We start from the raw sequence: 25,525 nt of genomic DNA, 5'->3' as shown, positions 1-25,525 counted from the left end.
GACAGGAGCAGAGTACAAGAAAAAAAGGGTATAATAAAAAAACTTTGTATAATCCTTATCGAGATATCTAAGCACCCTGGGAGTAAACACTGCAGCACTGCCAGTTGTAAAAATATTTATGCCCTGTAAGTTTACATTATATGTCAGTTGGAAGTGTCATGACCATAAAATGTGGCTGAGGAAGGTACCAGGAATGCTAAATGGATCCCTATGCACCAGAGTTGAAATTATCTGCTTACTAAAACAGTAAAATTTCTCAACTCACTGAAGCTCTGGGCTGCCCTTGGTAAAAAGATGGCATTCCTGTGTTGTTGAACTTAAAAACCGAACAGCCCTTAGTTCTTCTGAGTGAAATCCCTACTTTTGATCCATCAGCTGGTTTCCATGAGGCCATGGGAATTAAAAATGCAGGTATTAATATTCCACTTAGGTTATTTTGTCACCCATAAGTCCCATTGACATTACTTCTGGACTAACATCAGCTCAGGTGCAGTAGAATAATGAATACCTGGATTTATGGGGCAAATACGTGATTTATGAAGGACACAATATGACATATTGTAGAGGCCCGTGGAAGGGGTCAGCCTGGAGCTGCTGCACTTAATTAACAGGATGCTTAATGCAAACAGCACTTGTGGGATCCCCTTGTCAGTCTGGAGTTCTGTACACTCTGTTCCTCATGGTGTATGTTGACATATAAAACTGCATTCCAGATGTCTTTGCTGATCTATGCCTAAACATGATTGCTATCCTGTGGCTCAAATCAAAGGGAGGAATTTGCCTTAAAGATCATTTTATGACCTTGCCTTGATTATTCCAGGAAAGAACATGAAGAACTTCTTCTTGTAGCACCCTACAAGGGCCATATTTAGCCAAATCCTATGAAGTCAACATGTGTAGCTAAAATGTATATGCTGGGATCTGTGCAACTGAGTGGAAAATCTCTTTCCTCTTGTCTGATTTTTAACAGTTTGAATGGCAAGATTAAAAAATTTTAGTACTTTTTTTTTCATCTCCACTTGCATATTTCTCACTTAAAGTGCCAGCTCATTTGTGGAAGGTGCTACGTCAGCTTGTACAGTTACATACAGATGAATGTGCTAAATGGGGAAGTAGATTATTTTCAAAGGATCTTTAGGGAACTTCCTTCCCCTGACACCCATGGAAATAAATTTTGACTGGTTTGCTTGATTGACATCAACAACTTGGAAGGCTGCAGTGTAAAGCAGTTTGGGAGACGCTGCAGCCCAAAAGGGATGCCAAACCCTCTGAGGTGCCAAGTGCTTCTATGAAATGCTGAAGTCATCTTGCTTCACTTTAGCTTGCCAGCTGTTCATCCTGGGCTGAAGGGGTGTTCCAAAGTGGCTTTTTGCTCCTTCACCCACTGGGGAGCCTGGATGATGGAGTTAGATGAGGAGCTTTACCATACAGCTGACATGGCAATGAGGATGGAACTATGCCGGGCTGGGTTCAGCGCTGACACCCTCCAACATTCCCAGCTTTGAGAGTCAAAGATACAATTCTTTGATCCCAAATCCTTTGAAATTCTTGGGAGGCTTGCTATCAGATTTACAGGGCTTTGGATTAAACCCTATGAGATGTGCACAGCCCTGCTCAAAGGCTTTTGCATTAATTGTGTCCATGCAAACCATAACCGTGGGTTGTTTCTTCCTGTATGTTTTGGGTTTGATTCTTGCATTCCTCTGAGGGAAAAGTACTGCAGGATTTGAGAGCTGCAACAGGAATGAGAAGCCGAGGGAACTCTTCTTTTCCAGCCTCCCTCATCTTTCCAAAGCCCCTTTGATGTTTTCCCCAAAAGTCAAAAGTTTCCAGGCTCTCCACTTTTGGGTTTCTAGCTGCTGAGAAGCTAAGGATGTGCTTTGGACATTTCTCCTGGGTCACACAAAGCAGAGATGTCAGCCCTTGCTATCCATTTGGAAAGTTTCCTGTTTTCAGCCCTCTTCTCCTTGGAGTAACTGAGGAGGAGGGATGAATGGTGGAAATCATGGCTCTGGAAAAGGGACAATTTACACAAACCCTTGTTGCTTTGTGCGTAGCTCTGTTCTGACAGCCTGGGCAGCCAGTTGCAGACCACTATCAGCTCACTTGAGGTTGTGGCTTGAGGAGGGCACCACCACATTTGCTTTGTGCATGTCCTCATCATTTTATGCCTGACAGCACCATGGCAGGCAATTTTAAACTTCCATTTTTTACAATTGGTCCTTAATTATACTGTTTCTAGCATGACTCCATGAGAGGCGTTTGCAGAGGTTCTGCAGGGCAGGCAGGTCTTTCAGCATCTGGGGGCAGAGGGGCAGCTGAGTCACAAATGTCACCCCCAGCTCCAAGTCACCCCTTGGGGCAGCCCAGTCTCATGACACTCACCCCTAGTGAGAAACCTGACAGCACCCAGCCTTTGGGAGCATGGCTATCCATGGCCAGCTGGTGGCTGGCCAAGGAGGACTGCAGCCAAAGTTTTGTTCTTTGTTGAAATCCAAAGTAAACAGACTTCATGCAGAGGAGCCCTGATGGGCTGGGGGCTGCTTTTCTCCATCCAGGCAGGGCAAGGCAGTGTTTGCTACTGCTTGCCCTGGGGGTGTGAGATCCCCGTGGGAGCAGGCAGTAAGCTTGGGAGGTGATGGACCTGTCTCCTTGAATTCTGAACCCATCTCAGGAGCCCTTAGGTGGGTGAGTGATCTAAGGATACCCCAAGTCCAACATAACACAATGATTCATAGCACTCCAGCATAGCTTGGAAGCAGCTCAAAATTTCCTTTCTCACGTCAATGGCATGAAATCAGGGAGGTGATGATGTGAGAGGATTTGTCTAAAAGATGGTATTAAGGTTAGGCATCATGATAATCATGTATAATGCTGTTATCACAATCATATTGGTCTTGTTAATATCTACCTTTTAAAAAAATATATTTACTGTATTAAATATCATGATGCTTTGGTTCCAATGCCACACAACAGGGGCTTTTCCTCCCTGACCATCTTTCTTCAAACTTAGCCAGGGCACTGGAAAGCTAATTGTGCCCTTTCTGTGTCCCGTGCCATCATCAATAATAAAGTTTCGGAAGTTGCAAGCCAGGGAACCTGTTTGTTAAAGACATGGCCACCAGAACATAATCCAGCTCATCCATGACTGGGCCAGCTGTGCCAAGAAAAACCGTAACTTGTTTTTGTTAGATAAGGAATAAGACTTAGGATGCAAAGACTGAAAATCCAGGTATGTTGAGTAGGCGGAGACTACTTGTGTCATTGTTCTCAGGAACCTAATACTTCTCACACCAAACCACCACCATTCAGGTGGTTACTCTGCAGATGGAAGGAGCATCACCTGCTTATTTTATCTCATGTGCCCTCTGAGTGCCAAGGTTTCTCCTTCCTACCTTTCATTCTTGCTTTGACATGTACATGTATTTTAATATTCAAGTGTGTAAAAATCACAGTTGTTGCAACTCTCCAACTCTTTGGTGTTTTAGAAAGGGGAAACAGTCAGATTTACTATAAGTCCTCTGCTGGAGTCTAAAAAAACAATTTAGACCTTTTTAAAGGCGTTGAGAGTAACAGTATTCCAAGTAAACAAGAGGTCCTGAACATTGCTGAGCTGTTGGCACAGAACTGATGCAGAGTGTTTTGAAGGCTAACATGATGTTCATGTGTTACTTGCAGTTATTGAAGTGAACAAGAAGGATATAGTCTTCCTGATAGATGGCTCAACTGCTTTGGGGGCCGCCCCCTTTAATGCAATTCGTGATTTCGTTGCCAAAATTGTCCAAAGGCTGGAGGTTGGACCCGACCTGATCCAAGTGGCCGTGGCACAGTATGCAGACACTGTGAAGCCAGAGTTTTATTTCAACACCCACCAGACCAGGAAGGATGTGATGGCCAATGTGAGGAAGATGAAGCTCATGGGTGGCACAACACTCAATACTGGCTCGGCACTGGACTTTGTGAGAACCAACTTCTTCACCAGTGCCGCTGGCTGCAGGGTGGAGGAAGGGGTGCTCCCCATGCTGGTGCTCATCACTGGGGGTAAGTCCAGGGATGCTGTTGACCAAGCTGCTGCAGAGCTGAAGAGGAACAGGATAGTGACCCTTGCCGTTGGGTCGAGAAATGCTGACCTGGCAGAGCTTCAAGAAATTGCTCATGAACAAGATTTTGTGTTCAACCCGAACGACTTCCGCCTCCAGTTCATGCAAGCCATTCTTCCTGAAGTGCTGTCACCTATCCGGACACTCTCTGGAGGACTGATCGTCCCAGAGCCACCCTCAGGTAATTAAAGGCCTTTTTCTAATTAAGGAGGTGTGGTTTATAAGTTTGCCAATTCTTATTCTGTGCCATGTACAGATAATGGGGAAAAACATACCAAATGCATGTTCCAGCATGGTTAAATGTGAGTGCATGAACAGGTCAGTGAATTTGGTAGTGTGGTTGTTGTTACAGATTTATGGTTCCTTCCTGGAGATTTTTGTCCTGTTCTCATTTTGTCACCAACATTTAAAGGTCTGCATGATGTGAAAGATGTGCTTTACTAGTTAGGTACCCAAATTGTTCAGTGGAGGATTTTGCTCGTCTTAGGGTTTGTGTAGCCTATGAATGGGACACCTGTGAGCGTTAAAGTCTCTTCCTCAGTTTGGGAATTATCCATAGTGGGAGTTTGCTCAGGAAAGTAGGGGTTTCTTTGGAGTGTAAAGAACATAAGCAAGTTTGCTTGTGGAGATGTTCAGAGCTGACATTGTTGGACTTTAGGAACATATTTAGTTTTCTTATTATTTACTCAGCTTGAGCCCTAAGAGGCATGCAGGGATATTTCAGTGTTGACTTTCATTTAATCTGTTTGAGAGATGATCCAAAGCTCCACAAAGCCAGTGGACTCTTTTTAGTTGTCCTTGCCATTGATATCAGTAGACTTTGGAAGAAACCAACTGATAGGGTCGTGGCTTTTGAGGAAGTTCCCCCTGCATTTCAAGAGATATTCTAGGTGCACAGAGATTTTATACCAAATTTCTCAGGATTTCTTCACAATAGGGGTGCTTGAGGTGAAATCCATGTTGCACTAGATCATATTTGAACCTTGTATAGCTGTCTCATGGCATATGAGCATTAGAAAACCAGGATTTCTTCCAGCTCCCAGTAAGATCAATAGTGAGGTTCCCACTGGCTTAAGTACCTGTTGAATTGTATCCATCTTTTTTCTAGTTTCTCACGTAATTTAAAATTATAAACCACAGTGGAAAAGAAACAGAATGTTTGGAAAGAATCCTGAAAGAATTAAAGCATGTGTCTGATTTACATGAAAAGAAGACATTTTGAAATCAGTTTGCCAATACTTGTCCTTAATGAAGATGAATATCACAGGACCTATAATTTAATAAGCTTTGTTTCAGAGTGTGTTTCCAGCTAATACAGTTTTGCATGGCTATACACCGAAGCTGATGTGCTTATTTTTCAATGTAAATTAAAAATGTTCCTGTGTTTTCTTGTTCTTCAAAGGTCATTCATGCAGCTTCTCTATTTTTTCAGTCCTTTTTTTGTGCTCACAGCTATTTACACACACAATAAGCAAGGGATCATATCCCGCCCCTACAAATTATTATTGGTAGCAACAAAACTGATTTTGACATTGGGCAGTTGCATTTTAACTGGCTATTGTCTCACGCTGGGCCTTGAATGGTGCTTTTCTGGGAAAAGTTTAAAATATGGAAAGCCAAGACAATCTGTAAAATCTGAGAGCGATCCCCGTATTCCGAAGAGCCCTTTATTTCCTTTTTGTTCTGAATAGCTCAGTATTTATATATTTTATATACAGGACAGCAAGCTTACAGGGAAAAGGAAAGCTAGAGAATGGATGAATCTAGCCAGAAATGCTTTAAACACAAATATAATGGGCAGAATTAGCAATGGGCATAAATAAATCCTTGAATAATTCATTTGGAGGAAGGCATCTGGGGGAATGTCTTGGATACATCAGTTCTCCAAGATTTTGTTTAAAAGCTTGGCATTTTGGTCTGTGATCTGGACATGTTTAGAGCAAAAAAAGAGCACAGGGTGATGACCCTGTGGTGTCTTTGGGGTGTAGACCTATGTCCTGGAGCTCAGATGCCTGGAGATAGCCCAGGAAGGATTTAACCTTAAAAAAAGGAACTAAGAGCTGCCAAAAGTGGGATATTTCTCCCCCTTCAACATCCCACAAAACGGATGTCTGTAACAACAGACAGTAAAGTGCAGCGCTCAAGAAGGCAGGTATCCTCAGGTAGCTGTTGAGGCTGACATTTAAAAGAGTTGCTGATCCTTCCCTGCCCAATTGTCCTTGTTACTTCTGTGCTGATCACACCCTTGCTCCTCTCTCTCTCTCTCCACCCTAACACGGTTCACATGCGTGTACGGCGTGCGCTGCATGCACACATGATAAAAATTTTTTTCCGTTTTTCGTTTTGTGCCATGTCTCATGTTGTTTTCTGTGCTCTACTGCAGTTGAAGTAACCAAAAGGGATATCATCTTTCTTTTGGATGGATCACTCAACGTCGGAAATGCCAACTTCCCCTTTGTGCGGGACTTTGTGGCCACCCTAGTTAACTACCTTGATGTCGGCAGCGACAAAACACGAGTGGGCTTAGTGCAATTTAGCGACACCCCCCAAACCGAGTTCTCCCTGTACTCCTACCAGACCAAACCTGACATAATCCAGCGCCTGGGGCAGCTGAGGCCCAGGGGGGGCTCGGTGCTCAACACCGGCTCCGCGCTGAACTTTGTGCTCTCGAGTCACTTCACGGAGGCCGGTGGGAGCAGGATAAATGAGCAAGTGCCCCAGGTGCTGGTCCTGGTGACGGCAGGGAGCTCTGCCGATCCCTTCCTCCAAGTTTCCAATGAATTAGCTCGGGCCGGAGTGCTGACCTTTGCTGTCGGCGTTAGGAATGCGGATAAGGCAGAACTTGAGCAGATTGCCTTTAATCCAAGAATGGTGTATTTTGTGGATGATTTCAGTGCTCTGGCAGCTTTACCCCAGGAGTTAAATAAGCCCATAACAACATATGTTAGTGGAGGTGTGGAAGAGGTTCCACTCGCCCCAACAGGTAATGGCTACCTTCCTGCATGCTGACTGCATGAAGTTGATCTTGTTTAAGTGAATTTCTTGTTTCCACAGTACACGTATCCAAGCCCTGAGTCATCAAAGTGGTTATGGCTGTGCTTAACTTGATGATCTTTAAGGTCCCTTCCAAACCAAACCATTCTATGATTCTATGAATACATGGCTTGACACTGGCAACTCTTAATTTTGTTCAAGTCGTTGCTACGACACCTCAAAAGCACAGTTTAAAGTCTTTTGGTAGGTCAGGACCAAAGGAGGACCTGAGTGAGTGTGTGCCCACCAGTCACTGGCTCTGGTGTTCCCTTGCTGTTCCCATAAGAGGGCCACAACCTGTAAATGCATCGTGTGCAGTAAATCAGGCAATGGGAGTGTGAGATTTTGACCACAAGAAGTGGCATGGAAAGGTTAAAATCATGCCAAAGAGCACATAGGAGCAGAGGTCTAGCCGGGAACAGGTGGACAAATCCATCCCCAGAACCACTTGATCAAAGTGATGTCATCAGGCTGTCACAGAGGCTGGATTTGACTCCAGAAATTCAAAGCTATCCTCCAATATTAAACCCAAAGTCTTTTGGCAAGTTTAACCCTTTTAAAACAGGTATTTTCTCATGAATTCCATTATTGAGGCTATGTTCCCAGGAAGACATAGAAACAACTGGGATGGATTAGTATGGAAAGGAGACCATTAAGATTAATACGAAGGTACAAGAGGCTTGGGTTTGCCTTGGGTATTCAATGAGATCAAAAGGGCATCAAATTGAAACAGGTGAAAGGCTTTTATGGATTTAGATGCTCCTTGTGATGCAAGTGGGAGAAGATCCAGAAAATGCTTTGTGTCTATGTGCACGAACTGTCTATTTGTTGTCTACCGAGCCTTTAAATAGGAAAAAAAACCCCAACCAACCCTCCACTGCTGCTTTACTTCATGTCTGTATTGTCAACATATTGCTAGACTTAAAACATCACTGAATCAGCCAATTCATGATGTGATCTGATGTGATTACTGTCTGGTGCCTGAATCTATTGAGTCTTAGGATAGACATGTCCTTCCTTTCCCTTCTTTCTCAGATGCTGTATAGTTCTGCAGACTTTGAATACTTTGGTAAATGAGAATACTGAAAGATTGAAACCGAGCTAACTTGCAGACAGTTTTCTAGGATGGCATACGAGAAGAAAAACGCTTTCATTTCTTTTTTCCCCCCCTCTTTTCATTTGTGAATTTATTCTAGAAAGCAAGAAGGATGTTTTATTCCTGATTGATGGCTCAGCCAACCTCTTGGGCATCTTTCCTGCCGTCCGGGATTTTGTACACAAAGTCATTTCTGACCTGAACGTGGGTCCCGACGCCACGCGAGTCGCCGTAGCTCAGTTCAGCGACACCATCCAAATTGAATTTGACTTTGACGAGTACTCATCCAAGCAAGATATGCTTGGCAAAGTGAAAAGGCTGAAGATTAAAACTGGGAAGCAGCTGAACATTGGAGCTGCACTTGATGAGGCTGTAAGGAGGCTGTTTGTGAAGGAAGCTGGAAGCAGGATCGAAGAAGGAGTTCCTCAGTTTTTGGTCCTCCTCGTTGCTGGGAGATCGACTGACGATGTGGAGGAGCCATCAGATGTTCTGAAGCATTCTGGAGTGGTAACCTTTGGTATCAGAGCCAAAAATGCTGACCCTGTAGAGCTGGAAAGGATTGTTTATGCCCCACAATTCCTTCTGAACGTCGAATCCCTCCAGCGGATTTCAGAGCTTCAGCCAAACATAGTCAACCTGCTGAGAACAGTCCAGCTTCAGCCAACAGGTACAGGGAGCCTCGGGGTTTCCAAGAGGCTGAAAGACATGACTTACATGCCCTGCTCAATTGGTAACTGGAGCATCTGGGTCTGGTGGTGTTTAAAATGATTGTGTAGAAACTGCTGTTGTACTTGGAGTTTCCTCTGCTCACACTCTGCTCAAGCAAAGAGTTAAGTGCCAAAGCAAATTTTAATGATAAGTGGAAAAAATGCATTTGTTCAGCTGCAAGAGCTGCAGCTGGTGCTGTTTCCAGTGTGTAAAACATGGGACAAACCTGAAATAACAGGATATTGTTGCCCCAGAGATGTTGCATTAATTGATGTGCAATGCTGGGCAAGGGCTAAAAGAAGCTTGTCTCAATTTCTCTTTCCATCTTCCCTTTTCTGGAGGAGTGGATTCCAGCACACTGGATTCACTCTTGCTCTGCTATCTCTTCCAGGATATGATGGCATTTTCTACGTTTTCTACATACACACCAATAAATCAGATGCTCTTGACTCAGTTACCATTCAAGTTCACTAGATGAGATGGATTAATTGAAGAGTAATTTTTAAAAGGTCTTCAAAAGAATTACATGACCACAACAACAAATTCACACCGCAGTACTGGAAATCAGCCCTAATTGGAGCATTAGCTCTTTTTCCAACAGGAGATGGGAACAAGGAAAAGTATGATAACATCCATCTCTTCTCTCTCTAAAGGGGCAGATGGACTTAGAATCATAGAAACATGAAAAAGAAACAGGGCTGGAAGGAATCTCAGGGTGCCATCTGCTACATTCCCTTGTCCCCAGCAGGATCTTTTTGCCCAGAACTAGATGACATTGATCTAATCTGTTCTGGAAACCCTTTGGGGGAGACTTCCCAGATTCCATAGCCAATCTGCTCAGTTGCTTTTATCAGACAACACTTTGCCTTCACGTCGCACTTTTGTCTCCCTGGTCACAGTTCAAGTCTTCTACATCTCCTTCAACCTGAGGAGGACATAGATGTCAGCTTGCTCCCAAATTTTCATCTTTTCATCTACTTTAGATAGATGAAAATATTTTAGATTTTTCTGCAGCCTTTTATCTAATTTAGGCTTGACATGTAGGTCTTAGTCCTCATGTCACCAGCTGCGTACCCAGCTCGTTCAATCATTCCTTGTAGGTCTTGTAGGTTTTCTTCTACATTTTCATCCTTGCCTTCCCAGCACCAGCCTGCTCCAAATGTCCAGAGCGTGACAACAGCATCCCCTGGTCATCTCTTACCCCGTCCTTTCCATGAGGATTCATGACCCTTCCCATATTTGTGCAGCTTCTGTCTCAACCAAGACTTGTGCAATCAGTGCTCTTGAATTCCATCCTCCCTTTTAAAACCATTTCTGTCTTGTCCAGACCATTTGGAATTCCTTTGGCCACCAAGGACTATTAATAATTGTGCTATTTGCCCAGGGACAGCAGCATCCACCCAGTTTTCCTAGTATTCTTGGCTAAAAGACATCCATTCCATAGGAGCAACCATATTTTTTTCCTTCTTTATATTTTTTTATCTTCTTCTTTTATCTTATCTTTATCTTCTTTTTCTTCTTTATTTTTTATTCTTCTTTATCTGCTACACAGGGGATTTTTAATAGGACTTTCCCATTGTTCCTGAACTTTAGAGGAAGTATATGAAACTGGGAAACACCAGGCAATGTCTCTGAACTTTAGAGGAAGTATATGAAACTGGGAAACACCAGGCTCCCTCTTCCCACCTATATTAATATTCCTCTCCTATGCAGGTTTCCAACAATCTTCTCAAGAAATAAATTTGATCTGAAGTCTGCATTAAGAATTCAACTGCCCTTGTTAACTCTTCACATGGCTAAGCATTCATAAGAAGATAATTAATATTTTCTTCAGAGGGGCAGATCATGTTCCTGCTTGTCCCACTCGACCTTGCTCTAAACAAGCCAACAGTACAACTCTTTGGGATGTCATCCAGCAGTTGCTGTGTTTGAGAGGCAGTGATGTTTACTGCTTGGCCCAGCCAAAGCTTTGCAATTCTGTTGGTCAATAGCATAACAGGTCAAAGTTCTCTGATCTTAGACACTTCATGGTCTTGATTTTGAGATTTTTTGTTTGTTTCTTTGTGGTTTTTGTTTGATTTTTTTTTTTGGAGAAGAAAAGTTTGGTCACAATTAGCATGTTTTTTCCTGCCTGAAGATAGTAAAGAAAAAAAAACAGAGATCAGTATCTAGCAATTTAGAAGAGCATTTCAGCATTTTCAGCTGGATGTCCTCTTCAGCAAGAAGAGGACATCCTTTCTTAATTTCTTTTCAGAAGTATTTATTTCTAAGTTCAGAGAAGCTTTTCTCTACCTCTCTTCACCATCTCCCTGTGAGCACTCCCCGTGTGCCATTTCATCCAGAAACCCATTGTTTCTTGGGAACAAAAGATCCCAGGCTCCTGTTGCGTGCTGCAAAGCCAAATGCCGGCTTCCCATGCTCAGGTAGGAGATGGCACCCAGAAATCCCCTGGCACCCTATTTCCCATGGGTCTATGATTCTATGACTCAGTGGGTAAGGCATGGAATGCACTGCACTCTAGTTTCCACCAGCTTCCACCCATCTGCCCCCTCACCAGGGATTGCATCCAGTGGCAAAGGAACCGAACCACCTTTCCTGACACCTTGCCTTCCCCTTCCCGAGCTTTGTTTTCCTTCGGTTCAATGCCCAAGGAGAATATTAATCGCTACAAAAGAGAATCTCACTTCTCCCCCCCTTCCCTTACTTGTCTCAAACAGTAGTTGAGAGAGGTGAGAAGAAGGATGTGGTATTTCTGATCGATGGCTCAGATGGTGTCAGAAGAGGTTTCCCTCTCCTGAAGACATTTGTCCAAAGAGTTGTGGAGAGCCTGGACATTGGCCGCGACAAGGTGCGCGTGGCTGTGGCACAGTACAGCAACACCATCCAGCCCGAGTTCCTGCTGGACACCCACGAGGACAAAGCAGATCTCATCAGTGCCATCCAGCAGCTGAAGCTCATGGGAGGGTCTCCTCTGAACACGGGGGCAGCCCTTGACTACCTCATCAAGAACGTGTTCACGGTGTCAAGCGGCAGCAGGATAGCGGAGGGCGTCCCGCAGTTCCTGATCCTGCTGACTGCTGACCGGTCCCAGGACGATGTCAGGAGGCCCTCAGTGGTCCTGAAGACGAGTGGCACAGTGCCCTTTGGCATTGGGGTTGGAAATGCCGACCTCACAGAGCTGCAGACCATTTCCTTCCTCCCAGATTTTGCTATCTCTGTGCCTGACTTCAGCCAGCTGGACTCGGTGCAGCAGGTGGTCTCCAACAGAGTCATCCGGCTGACCAAGCAAGAGATAGAATCTCTGGCCCCTGACCTGGTTTTCACATCACCCAGCCCAGGTGAGAAGATGTTTGTGTCTGCACCGAGAGCCAGTGGCAAAATATGATGTTTAGTAACATCATGGCTGCAACACAAACTAAGAAAAGCAAAGATGGTCACGGCTAAGACTCCAAGTCTGTCGTGGTCTCCCTGTTGGTGCACTCAGAGTTGGTAGGAGCTGTGCAGTTAAACTGAGCCACCTTTAAGCCCAGCCCCTCGAGGTGGTCCATGCTGCATTCACATGGAAGACCTACAAAGTGAATGCTATCACCTTAATATTATTTTAAGTGGATGGATTTTAAGTCCATGCTGTTCCTTCTGGAATGGAAATTGTGTCATTTAGATGCTACAGGGGCATCTTCACACCAATAAAAATCAATGTCAGCTTTCTGCTGAATGTAAGACATGCTTTTGCCTCCTTCATTCACTGGGGAAAGGGAAATTGGAGGCAGGCATCAGAAGGATCAGATCTTACATTTCTGGTCTCCCTTGGAATGAAATCCAGCCAGCATATGCCTGGGAAGAAGAGTATCCAACCCAGATCAGTCCCTTAGAAATTCACTGTCCTACTCTGTTCATTGCCTTCTAAGCCAGACCACTTTCCATCATCCCCATTTATCAGTGTGATATTCTGCGATAATTCAGGCTCTGAATTACCTGAATTACCACTGCAGAAAACGCTTTATTAGGAATCAAAAAATCATCCTGGAAAGGCAGAAGCTGAGAGTATAATAGGATAGAATCTTTCCTAGAGAGCAAAGCCAAAGAAAGAGAGGTGGTTCTGAATGTAAACCAACCTGCTCTAAGTAAGGACTACCACCAGGCTACATTTTCTTGGGTGGAGATCTCACAAGGAATTACTGTTCCAGGTGTCCTGTTGCTCCCTCTCACTTCCTTTGCTCTGGAATTTGCTGTTCCTACACCCCCTGGGATGTGCCTAGCAGCCTGGTCGTGTCTCTGGGTTGAACCCAGAGCTTCCTGCTGAGGCTCCCAGGAGTTATCCCAGGCAGGGAGAAAAAGAGTACCATCCCTATGGCCAGACGCATGGGTCAGTGGTGTAGATGATGAGCTTATCTGCTCTCCATAAGCAATTCCTGGTGCTTCTTCCTGACCAAAGCCTTTTCTCCTTCAGCGGGTGTGAAGAGGGATGTCGTGTTCCTGGTTGACGGCTCCCGCTACGCCGCCCAGGAGTTCTACCTCGTCCGCGACCTCATCGGGAGGATCGTCAACAACCTGGACGTGGGCATCGACACCACCAGGATCTCGGTGGTGCAGTTCAGCGAGCACCCCCACGTGGAGTTCCTGCTCAACACCCACTCCACCAAGGACGAGGTGCAGAACGCTGTGAGGCAGCTGCGGTCCAAAGGTGGCCAGCTGGTGAACGTGGGGGAGGCCCTGGAGTTTGTGGCCAAGACCATCTTCACCCGGCCCTCCGGGAGCCGCATCGAGGAGGGCGTCCCGCAGTTCCTGGTCATCCTCTCCTCCCGCAAGTCCGATGATGACTTTGAGTACCCATCCCTCCAAGTCAAGCAAGTGGGGGTGGCACCTATGATGATAGCCAAGAACGTGGATACTGAAGAGATGATACAGATTTCCCTCAGTCCTGAATATGTATTCCAAGTCTCCAGCTTCCAGGAGCTGCCCAGCCTCGAGCAGAAGCTGCTGACTCCGATTGAAACCCTGACTGTGGACCAAATCAAGCGGCTGCTGGGAGATGTGCAGCCCCCCATAGGTAAGGCATTGGCTCTCTCTGGGCTGCCACTCAAACAAATGTTGCCCAAAAGACCTTCTCTTTAAGTCAGATTTTCCTACATGTCATAGGACATGCACAATTTTAGAAGGAAAGCTTTAGACAGATGGCAATTCTACCCAAGTATTTAAATACATTATAACCTATGATTTTCAAGACAAGTGCTTTAAACATGACACCTATTTGGGTAAATTTCAATTCAAATACGCAATGTATACAATTGCCTATTCCCATTTAGCAGCTCTCTAGGAAACAGGCATAAATTGGGGCAAAATAAAGCTGGAAACATTGACAAATCCAGAGAAGAGTACTAATAAATGAAACACATAAGGCTGTGAGTAATTCATGCTTCAAATTCTAGGCAGACACACATTCCCACTTGCACACAGGCCCTTTTGGAGAGGCCCCCCGAACCACTGTGCCTAAAGTTGGCCAAAATATGCCACATGGTTCTACCTCACATGACAGCAGATCACACAGAAATCCTCCAGCAAAGCTTAAGCAAAGGCTTGGCACGCCAATAATTTCCTCTTTTCTCACCTCCCCGCAGATGTTTCTGGAGATGAAAAGGACATAGTCTTCCTCATTGACAGCTCTGACAGTGTCCGGCCGGATGGGCTCGCTCACATTCGGGATTTCATCAGCAGAATTGTCCAGCAGCTGGAAGTGGGGCCGAACAAAGTGCGGATCGGGGTGGTGCAGTTCAGCAATGGCGTCTTCCCCGAGTTCTACTTGAAGACCCACAAGTCCAAAAATGCCGTCCTGGAAGCCATCCGCCGCTTGAGGCTTAGAGGTGGGTCCCCCCTGAACGCTGGCAAAGCCCTGGACTTCGTGGTGAAGAACTACTTCATCAAGTCTGCGGGAAGCAGGATAGAAGATGGAGTGCCCCAGCACCTGGTGGTCATCCTTGGAGACCGGTCCCAGGATGACGTGGACAGACCTGCCAGAGTGATCACTTCCACAAGCATCAAACCTCTGGGTGTCGGAGCCAGGAACGTGGACAGGGACCAGCTGCAGGTCATTACCAACGATCCCGGGCGCGTGCTTGTGGTGCAGGACTTCACGGGGCTCTCAACCTTAGAAAAGAGGGTGCAGAACATTCTAGATGAGCTCCCGATACCTACAACAGACTCACCTGGACCAATCCTACCTGGTAAGGCTGCTATTCATCCTGGAGACTTTTCTGAACAGAGTACAGATGGTATTTGTATAAAGTAAAACTGATGCTGTAATAACACCTTTTGATTCTCAAACCTCTAGTTGCATCGATTAAAAGAACTCTTTGAAGTTGTTGAGTTAGGAAAGAATATAATTAAATCTGAAAGGAGATGAGGGTGACTATCAGAAGTAATGCTGTATGAAATCTTACACAAAAATTTCCTTGTATGGATGTAAAATCCTGCCAAGGGTCAATGAAATTAAAATGGTAGAATGGAGAGAGAAATTTCATTTGCAAAGTGCTACTTCACGAAGCCTTGAGCAGCTTAAATGTTATAGATGCTGCAAACAATAACTAACAACTGTGTTTTCTTTGTAATCTTTTCAGGAGGCAAAAAGCAGGCCGACATTGTGTTTTTGCTGGATGGCTCCATCAATCTGGGGAGAGATAACTTCCAAGAAGTCCTCCAGTTTGTCTACTCTGTGGTGGATGCCATTTACAGGGATGGGGACTCTATCCAGGTAGGGCTGGCCCAGTACAACTCGGATGTCACTGATGAGTTTTTCCTCAAGGACCACTCCACCAAAGCTCAGATTTTAGACGCTATCAACAAAGTCATCTACAAAGGCGGGCGAGTGGCGAACACCGGCGCGGCCATCAAGCACATCCAGGAGAGGCACTTTGTGAAGGAGGCTGGCAGCAGGATTGACCAGAGGGTGCCCCAGATCGCCTTCATCGTCATGGGTGGGAAGTCCACGGATGATGCGCCGAGGGCCTCCTTGGAAATCACGCAGAAAGGCGTCAAGGTGTTCGCAGTCGGAGTGAGGAACATCGACCTGAAGGAAGTCAGCCTGGTGGCCAGTGAGAGCGCCACGAGTTTCAGAGCAGCCACAGCCCAGGAGCTGTCAGAGCTGAATGAGCAGGTCCTGGTCACGCTGGAAGCTGCCATGGAGGAGAGATTGTGCCCAGGAACAACAGATGTGACCAGAGGTAAGGACAATCCCTTCATGACATTCTCAGGGGTGGCTTTTAATGCCCAGTGTGTTTTGATGGACTTGTCTGTCCTGCTGTAGTGCTTTGCCTATGGCCTGAGGTGCAGGATGGGCTCATTTCTCCTCCAGGAATCTGATGGAGGCTGCAAACTTTTGGTAGAAGAGCTGCCTGTCCATGGCATTCAGCCTGTGAATGACTGGAGTAACACCACCACAGAGGTGCCACCGTGGTGGAACTCATTTCAGATGTGACAGCCAGGCACTAAATCACTGGCCTCCTACCACCACATTTAGCCTTTGGACTAAATCCCACTTTGTACTTTCTCACAGGGACATGGTACCAGTATCGTCTTGACAGACCAACTTGCTTCTTGCCAAAATGAAAAGTGATGGCCCTTGTTTCCCCTCCTTGTGTCTATGACAATATAATTGACATTTTTGGCTATCCAGGCATACATGGTACGCTGGAAATCACAGAATCATAGAATTCTAGTATAGTTTGAGTAGGAGGGCACCCCAAATACCATCTTGTTCCAGCTTCCCTGCCATGAAACACCTTCCACTATCCCAGATTATTCCAAGCCCTGTCCAACCTGGCTTTGAGCACTTCCGGGGATGGGGCTGCCACAGCTTCTCTGGGCAACCACTGCCAGGGCCTGCCCACCCTGATATGGAATAATTTCTTCCCAATATCCCATCTAACCCTGCCCTCTGGCAGTGGGAAGCCATTTCCCCTGCTGTCACTCCAGGATCTTGTCCAAAGCCTATGTCCAGCTCTCTTGTAACCCTTTTAGAAAATGGAGGGGAAAAACAAGGAATTTCCCTTGCCAGATCATCCAGGATGCCCACCTGATCTCATGACAGGTATATGAGGAAAAACCAGGGCATGAGTGGTTGTAGTTCAAAGTAAAATTGCCTTAAGAAGGAATCCCATGATTTGGCTACTTCAGAAGCCAAGCAGGGGAATTGTGGTGAGTAAGTGAGATGGTATTGCTGTCGGATCAGGCTCCCAGCAGCTGGTTTTACTTACTACATTACAGCTAGTCCTACTACCAGCACTCCCAGTTGAACATGGCTCAGCCATCTGACTTTAAGCAGAGGCGTCTCCTAAACCTCTGGAGAAGTGGAAAGATAGGCACAACAGCCCTGAGCTGAGCAGCAGCTGCAGCTGAGAAGAAAAACTGAGTGCTGGGAAAAGCAAACCACTGCTGGTGGTATTAACTTATCCCAAGTGTGGTTAAGACATTAACCAGGCAGTGTGGCTAATAACAAAGAGAATCCAAACAACTCCCTGTTATTTTCTGAGTGTCACTTCCAGCACAGGCAGAAGGTGCACACTGTACAAGTACTGACAGGTTTCCATGTGCTGGAGAGAGAGAGAAGCAGTCTTAGCTGCCTGATGAAAACGCAAATTTCTCTTGGACTTGGTTTAGGCAGCTTGTCCCAGTGCTAAAATTAAAAAAAAAAAAAATTAATAAAACGCAAGTTTTCCCAGGTTATCACTGCTACGGTGAAAGGATACAGGAGGCACTTGTGCAGCAAGTGGTGTCAGTTCTTGTTGCAGTGTCTTCATTAACTACTAAAAGAGTAATTAGAAATTGAAAACAAATCATTGCATTGCTCCATGATGCTCTTTTCTCTATCTTCATTCCCCTCTCAGACTGTGACTTAGAAGTGATAATTGGCTTTGATGTCAGTGATGTTGGGCCCGGCCAGAACATCTTCACTTCCCAGCGAGCCCTGGAGTCCAGAGTGGAGTCTGTGCTGAACAGGATAACACAGATGCAGAAGATCAGCTGCACTGGCAACCAGGCACCCAATGTCAGGGTGGCCATCATGGCCCAGGCCCAGGGGGGACCCGTGGAGGGGCTGGATTTCTCCGAGTACCGTCCCGAGCTCTTGGAGAGGTTCCTGGACATGCGGACCCGCGGGCCCTACTACCTCAGGGCAGACACACTGAGGTCCTACCTGAGCAAATTCCGGTCCTCACCCTCTGGCAGCACCAAGGTGAGTCAGGGCCACGGCCTCTGGGGTGGTACTGGACAGCAAAGCTGGCTTCTGGTGTCCTTTAGTTGGTAAAGAAACTCTAAATTAATAATAATTTTAAAAAATAAATTAATTTATTCACCATCAATTTAGTCACTTAAACCCTGCTTGTTTGCTGCACTCCCCCTGCATTGTCAAGGTCCTGACAATTGATGGGCATCACTGCAGCCAGTTCCCATAATCACTGCTTAGCTGCAAATTATTGCTCTCCAGATATTTCCTGTGTTGTTCTCTAGCAACACCTGCATGATGTACAGGAACAGGAAGGTACAGGAACCTGGTGCAGGAATGCAGAGCTTCATGGCCTGGAAAAGGTGTAGAAGTCCCCTCACCTTCTCTCATATGAAGCATTGGAAAAGGCCCTTCAGGTTGCACACAGATTGTTTTTCACACCTGAAGTATTCTGAGTCCTGACAGAAATTTGTTTCTTTCTCAGGTCATAATCCATTTTACTGATGGTGTAGATGAGCCAATAAGTCAGCTGGAGGCTGCTTCGTCTACTTTACGCTTAGAAGGTAATGTTTTTGCTCTTCCTGGAAGTAATTATAGTCCATGTTAACATGTAGGCAATTTTACCACCATTCTCCTAAATCCATCTGCTTTTGATAGTAAGAGCTAAGGATTTTGTGAGTTCTACATGCACTTGCTGTTCTTCACTGCCTTCCTGTGATGTTTTAGCTGCCTGCTGCCACCTAAACATGTGGGCGACTTACACTGGATGTGTCTGAAGATGCTTGTTCTCTATTGAAAAGGAGAAATCAAAGATGTAGATGTGTTATCACAGGGGAGGGTGATAACACATGGTTAGCATCTCTCCCCATCACAAAGTCCCCTCTGCTTTTCCCTGCCAGGAGTCAACGCTCTCATCTTCGTCGGGCTGGACCGAGTGACCAACTTTGACAGAGTGATGCAGCTGGAGTTTGGCCGTGGCTTCACCTACAACAGGCCACTCAGAGTTAATCTGCTGGACTTGGATTTTGAGCTGGCAGAGCAGCTTGTAAGTAACTTGCACAGGCAGTGCTGCCTTGTAATGCTGGAGGAAAGCCCACGGCTGGATGTCCTGTGGGGCTGAGCCGTGGCTGGATTACACCCTCTTGGCTCTGCTCCTCTCCCCTCCCTGCCTCACGTCAGCTCTTTTCACAGATGCCACAGCAAACAAAGTTCAGAGCAGATCACAGTCTCTTCCCACTCCTGAAGAAACCCTCCTCCAGCCAAGGCTTTAGGTCAAATGGGATGGGATCAGATGCCATCAAAAGCTGCAGTGCCAAAAACCCGCCCTCTGCCTGTGTTTACACTGTTGTTTTTTTTAGCCTTACAGTAATGCCCTGTCGTGCCTGGTCAGTGCTAAACCTCTTGTAGAAGCATTGCTTTCGAGGTTTCTTTCCCTGATCTCATGCACTGCCTGTATTTTAGACATGCTTTTAACAAATGTAGGAGTGACCCTTTAAAGTCCCTTCCAACCTAACCCATTCCATGATTCTTTTTTCTTCATAGGTTTACTTCTTTCCCAATGCATAGTCTCTCTCGAGTGTTGGGTTAATTTGCTGTCAGCCTCAGTATGTCCAGTTCCTCCCAACTCCTCAGCTGCTACCAGCATGATTGAGCTCATTTTCCAGTAGATTTAATAAGATTGGGCTCAACCATTGGTCCCTGTGGTAACCTTGCTGGGCCCTACCCCACAAATCAAAGTGCAGTCACTTGTGAGTGAGCCTTGGTTTTTGGGATAAGAGTTGGTCTTCAGCCCCTCCCCAGGTAATTCAGCCTAGAAAAATCCTTCCAAAATGTAAATGTGCAAAGCTGGCAGGAAACGTTTGCAGCCAGCAATGTACTTGGCAAAGAAAGTGATTTTTTTCCCTCCTTTTTTCTGTTGGATGATGTAAAACCAAGCTGTGGTTTCTCTGAGTCCATATCATTCTTTTTAACCTTTTTTTTTCTCCTTTACTGTGTGCTTGCAAATCATTCTCAGCCTGTGGGTTGCTGGTGAGCTGCTCACTGCAGTGACTTTATTGTGGCCTGCTCCACAGCCTGGATTTTTTCCTTTGGAGATGGGATTTCTCTCTTCAGGGACAGGCATGGCTCTGGGGCTGATGTCCTACTACACACACTCTGCCCCACGCAGTTTCTGTTTAAACCCTTCCCTCTGGTGTCCAAAATCAGGTGTTGGGGCTCTGGCAGGTTTCTAACGCTTTCACTTCCCATTTTTCCTGCAGGACAACATTGCCGAGAGGACATGCTGCAAGGTCCCCTGCAAGTGCTCAGGACAGAGAGGGGACAGAGGTGTGCCAGGCCCTATAGGACCAAAGGTAGGTCACTCCATCTGTGGATGAGGGGTCCCTGTGCACAGGAACCTGGAGGTGACGTGCAGGTTGTGTAGTTGCAGTGGGTGATGTTAATGGGGAGATCAGCTCCATTTACTCTCTCTCCCTTTGAAAACTGACCCTGGGAAATCCAGAGCAATTGTGGGCTGCTCTTCTTCCCTTTCCCCACAGCCTCAGTGCTGCAAAACATCCAAGAGGGCAGGGATAAATGTCTGGAAAGACAGGGTGAAATGTCCTGTGGAACAATTCAGGGACATCAAAAGGAGATTATATCTCTCATTGACACATATGACCAAGCATCTGCTTTGTCCTTATCCAAGAAAACCTTGAATATCAATCACAGAACTATGAAGGAAATTCATTATTTTGTTTTGTTTTCTTCTAGGGTGTCACAGGGGATCTTGGCTACGGAGGCTACCCTGGTGATGAAGGAGGACCGGTGAGTGATTGCCCCTGTTCCAATGGGGACCTCACCATAGTCAAGTGTTTGGAGGTGTTTCCACTAAATTAAAAGCCTCCAAACTTTTTTACTGCTGGTAATGTGGATGTGGGTTAGAAGAGACAGCAGAACTCTGAGTTTCCCACACCTGACATGCTGAGTTGCTGGTCCCAGCTTCTCCTGAGAGAAAGTCAGTAGGGAGCTTCTGGAGAGCTGGAGAAGGATGATGGGGGAATAACTCCCATGATTTGATGTGACCCATCTCTGTGCTATTCCCCAAAGCAAATAAAATCCTCAAGTTCATCAAATCTGCAGCCTATGCCAAAGTTATCCACACCACCTGCAGCTGAAAGATTTGAGCTAGTCCAAAAGTGGAACCAAGAGTGATGTTCCTACCCCTCACACGGCAGACAACGTGAATCCCATGAATTCTTACTAGCATTCTTCATCCAAACTCTGCATGAATCCCACGTCATCCCTGGAATAAACATCCCTGCATACATCACTCCCAAGGGCTGAAGCTGAGGCCAAGGGGCTGAAAGAGCTCGTGGCTTTTACAACAGCACAGGCAGGGGCCAAAGGCTGCTGTGAGACCTCCCATGCCAGGCAATGCTTTCCTGGGGCTTGAAGGTCAGGATGGGATTAGACATCTGTGCACAGCTCTGAGGGCTTCATCTTGTCATTTTAGTTTTGAAAGAGAAGTTTCACAAAGCTCTTTCACAGCTGAGGGACTGGGAAGGATGTTTCTCTCTCCATGATGAAGATTTGCAGTTGGTCTCTACATGAGGAATGTTGTAGAGATGGTGGGGTGGCTAGGCAAAACCTGCTGCTCCTGTGCCTCCAAGCCACCTCCTGTGACAGGTAGCCACAGAAACAGGCTTAGCAGGCAACTCCTGACTCTTGTTTTTTCCCCTCTGTGCACCAGGGTGAGCGTGGACCTCCAGGTGTGAATGGGACACAAGGTTTCCAGGGGTGCCCCGGGCACAGAGGAACAAAGGTACGTGTGGAACAAACCTGCAAAGAGCAGACCCAGAGTCCAGGGGGTGGGAGTCCCCCAGGGGTAACTCCTGCTGCTTCAGGAGGTCACACTTGAGTGGTTGTGTCCACCTGGCCAGGCACCAGGGCTTTCAGAGGCTGTTGTGGCTTTGGTGTTGCTGTGAAGAGCAAAAAGGCAGCCCAGAGACCCAGGCTCAGTCCACAGACAAGGATGATCTCTCTTCTGCAGTCTGGCTCTGGGGGAAAGGTTTGGGAAGGGATGGATGTGCGTGTCTTGGCACAGGGCTGGGACAGTGAGTGGGTGGAACTCTGCTGCTGGGGAAGAGGGAGACAAGTGAGCCATGGCTGAGGCTTTAAAGAGGAACCTTGAGCTAATGCTCCAGGACAGCAGCTGCACGCCAAGCCAGAAAAGGTGGTGAAACATATAATGTTTATGGGAAGTAGTGAAATTAAGGGGATGTTTCCTACCATTTGCTCTGACCACATGATCCTCTGGCAGGGAGAAGAGGAATGCATGAACCAAGCCTATTAGCTGAGATACTGAGTTTCATTAAAAATCTGTTCAGCCTTGGACAAAGGCACTAAGGCTGGCTCTGGATTAACATAAAAATGGGTGCAGGAAGAAACAAAAGTCAGTGAAGGAAGAGTTGTGGCTGAGGAGTGAGATATTTTATTGGATCAGCTGGATTAACCCCCATGCCTCACATATTTTCTCTTGGCACAAGTGTTGGGGAGGCAGCTGAAGACAAACACCGATATAAGAGAAATTAGGGAAAGTCCTGTCCTGGTCATGGCTCTGGGTCTGCCACCAAGCCCAGCCCTCCTTCTCCACTGCTCCCTATGGCAGTGAGCTGAACAAAAGTGGAGTAACTCTCTTTTCTATCTCCTTAGGGTTCTCGGGGATTCCCAGGAGAGAAGGTAGGGAGCTATTTCCTCATGCCACAGCAGTGAGCATGAGTGTGTGGCACATCAGTATCCCCCTCCCCATCTCCCCTTCTTCTCAGTGAGCATTTGCCCCTTGCCTCCCTTCCACAGGGTGAACTGGGAGAAATGGGTCTGGATGGCATTGATGGAGAAGAGGTCAGTAATTTTAATTGTTTTTCTCTTAATGACTTGATGCTTCAGTGAAGTGTCTAAAAAGCCCTGGAAGTGGCAAATATTCTGAAATATTTTTCTTTTTTTTAGGGAGACAAGGGTTTGCCTGGCTCCTCTGGAGAGAAGGGATATTCTGGCAGGAGGGTAGGCTTTAATCTCTTTTACAGTGGGGCTAAATGATGGTGTAGAGGTGGATTTGGGCCAGGGGAGAGTGGAGAGCCATCATGCTCCCCTCAGGGCTGAGGGCTGGGCAGAGATGCTTTCAACAAGCAAGAGCTGCTCTTCCTAACTCTCCATCTCTCCCCACAGGGAGATAAGGGAGTCAAGGGTGAACGAGGGGAGCGAGGCGACCGTGGGCTCCGTGGAGATCCGGTAAATACTGCTATGGCATCTTCTTGATTTTCCACCCACTTTCCACTGATCCTGGGGTCATCAGAGAGGGTGGCTCTGGCTTATTAAATGCTGTTTGACAGTGGCAGACCCCATGACAGAGCAAGGACTCAGAGCTGACACGTGGGTACCACGTGATACCAACCCATCAATCACTGCTTCACCATATTAAAATTCCCCTTCCTTGTCTTCTTCAGTATTACTGCCCACTTGATAAGCTGTTTCTGTCTGAAAACACCAGCAATACTTCATCTATTTCAATCAAAAAAAGGGAAAAAAAAAAGAGAAAAGTTAGTTCTCAGCTCTAGCTGAGAGCTCTCTCAGTTTATGAGATTTGATTTTCATGTCCCACTTACACAGATGTTTCTCATTGCTCTGTTGCTTTCAGGGAGATTCAGGAGCTGATAATACTCAACGGGGCCCCAGAGGACAAAAGGGTGAAATTGGACCAATGGTAAAATTTCTTTATTGTCTTATGTTGTTTTTTGGTTTTTACAACAGAATGGGCCAGAGAATGGGAGAAAAAAGGATGCTGCCAAAAAGATGCAAGTTCCTTAAACTCACCATGCCTTGTCAGATGGAATATTTTTTTCCACTAGAAAATGTTGTTGGTTTGCAACCAAAACTTTCTCTGGGAAGATGTCAGTTTAGAAGATGTTTTGTGTAAAAAGCACCTTTTAATTTTTTTTTTATTATTTTACAATGCCTTTTTGGGATATTGCCTCTGAAAAGAACTTGGAAATTACCTTTGGATGTTCTCATAGGTCATATACAAAAGCAGAGAACTGATTAGATTACACCAAATCTAAACCTCCTGATTCACCTGAAACCTTTGCAAGAATAAAACCCCCACATGCTCCTTGGAAGATTTCAAAACCCATCTGTTTTCACATCAGCTCACAATAAAAAATGCACTTAATTTGTCAGAAGGCATTTCCCAAAGAATAGGAATGTTGACTTCTGTTGGCTCAGAAACTTGATGGAAAGTCTCTGAGTTGTTAGAAGGATTCCCACCAAAGGCAGGACTTTTAACTTGTGTGAAAGCATGAAAGGAGCCATTTTCTGAGAAGTGAATCTGTTTTTCCAGTGCCTGCTTATCTCAGGGCTCTCACTTGAGTTTTGTTTTTCCCTTAGGGAGATCCTGGACCGGCAGGGCTGGAGGGCCAGGACGGTGAAGTGGGAAGGAGGGTGAGTTGAGTTCCCAGACCATCAGTCAGCAAGGCCCAAGCTTAGATTGACCATAACTTTTCCTCTCCTTCCTTTCCATCTATTTTGTTTCACAAGCATCAGGAATTCAACTTCAAAACCCAACAAACCACCCCAAAAATAAGAAAAAAAAAATCTCAAAAGGAAAATGCCTCCTGGCTTCCTGGCTTGTTGTAGAGACTATAAAAGTTGAATTTATTCCTACGCAAATAACTCAGTGCTCGGATTAGTGGAGTTACAACGATTTATATAAAAGGCGAGGTTGGATGGTGCTTGGAACAACCTGGTCTGATGGAAGGTGTCCTTGCCCATGGCAGGAGGTTGGAATTAGATGGTCCTGAAGGTCCCATCCAATCTAAACCAGTCTGTGATTCCATGATATGCATCTGCTTTTGGCTGCTGGTTTTGGAAAGGCAAAAATCAAGCTGGAGCAGGGATGTCTGGGATGTGTTCCCTGCTGCGTGTCCCTCCTGTCCCATGTAGGGTGACACACTTCTGACATGCTTGAGGGAGCAGCTCACCTATGTGGGAGATGTGAGGAGGGAGAAAACATGCCCAAGTCTGATTTAAGAGATCTGACCACGTGAATTTCCCTCCCTTTCCCTCCAGTAGTTTAAAACAGCCAAATGTAATTTTTGGACTATAAAAGAAGCATTGATAAGAAGCATTGATCTAAAAGCATTAGGGTAAGGTGTGTTTACATATTAGATCAACAAGCCTCATTGTTCCTTCCTTTGCAGGGCATGGCAGGACGAAGGGGACCCATAGGAGTAAAGGTAGGTGGTGATGGGACAACACATGGGGCTCCTGCCACACCACGGGCCAGGCAGCCTCAGCACCCAGAGGGATGTGCCAAGAGAAGGCACATGCAGGCTTTGC

At 46.0% G+C, this 25,525-nt stretch overlaps 1 protein-coding gene across 1 annotated transcript in view; it reads left to right on the top strand.

The window, feature by feature from the left end:
- COL6A3 (collagen type VI alpha 3 chain) overlaps nt 1-25,525 on the top strand; it is a 57,941-nt gene that overhangs the window by 15,050 nt on the left and 17,366 nt on the right. Inside the window, exons 5-23 of the mRNA XM_071434274.1 lie at nt 3,679-4,281; nt 8,330-8,896; nt 11,655-12,275; nt 13,388-13,987; nt 14,556-15,158; nt 15,552-16,154; nt 17,817-18,163; nt 18,639-18,717; nt 19,054-19,199; nt 20,413-20,505; nt 20,906-20,959; nt 21,885-21,956; nt 22,847-22,873; nt 22,991-23,035; nt 23,141-23,194; nt 23,360-23,422; nt 23,829-23,894; nt 24,575-24,628; nt 25,387-25,422. Coding sequence (XP_071290375.1) covers nt 3,679-4,281; nt 8,330-8,896; nt 11,655-12,275; nt 13,388-13,987; nt 14,556-15,158; nt 15,552-16,154; nt 17,817-18,163; nt 18,639-18,717; nt 19,054-19,199; nt 20,413-20,505; nt 20,906-20,959; nt 21,885-21,956; nt 22,847-22,873; nt 22,991-23,035; nt 23,141-23,194; nt 23,360-23,422; nt 23,829-23,894; nt 24,575-24,628; nt 25,387-25,422 — 4,733 coding nt within the window. The remainder of the gene's footprint in view (nt 1-3,678; nt 4,282-8,329; nt 8,897-11,654; nt 12,276-13,387; nt 13,988-14,555; nt 15,159-15,551; nt 16,155-17,816; nt 18,164-18,638; nt 18,718-19,053; nt 19,200-20,412; nt 20,506-20,905; nt 20,960-21,884; nt 21,957-22,846; nt 22,874-22,990; nt 23,036-23,140; nt 23,195-23,359; nt 23,423-23,828; nt 23,895-24,574; nt 24,629-25,386; nt 25,423-25,525) is intronic.

This window comes from Agelaius tricolor, unplaced genomic scaffold (assembly GCF_023055355.1).
Source record: "Agelaius tricolor isolate 1412-34295 unplaced genomic scaffold, bAgeTri1.0.p SCAF_10, whole genome shotgun sequence".
Classification (NCBI taxonomy): Eukaryota; Metazoa; Chordata; class Aves; order Passeriformes; family Icteridae; genus Agelaius; species Agelaius tricolor.
The sequence above is the reverse complement of the archived record's forward strand: the minus strand, read 5'-3'. Positions and strand labels throughout refer to the sequence as shown.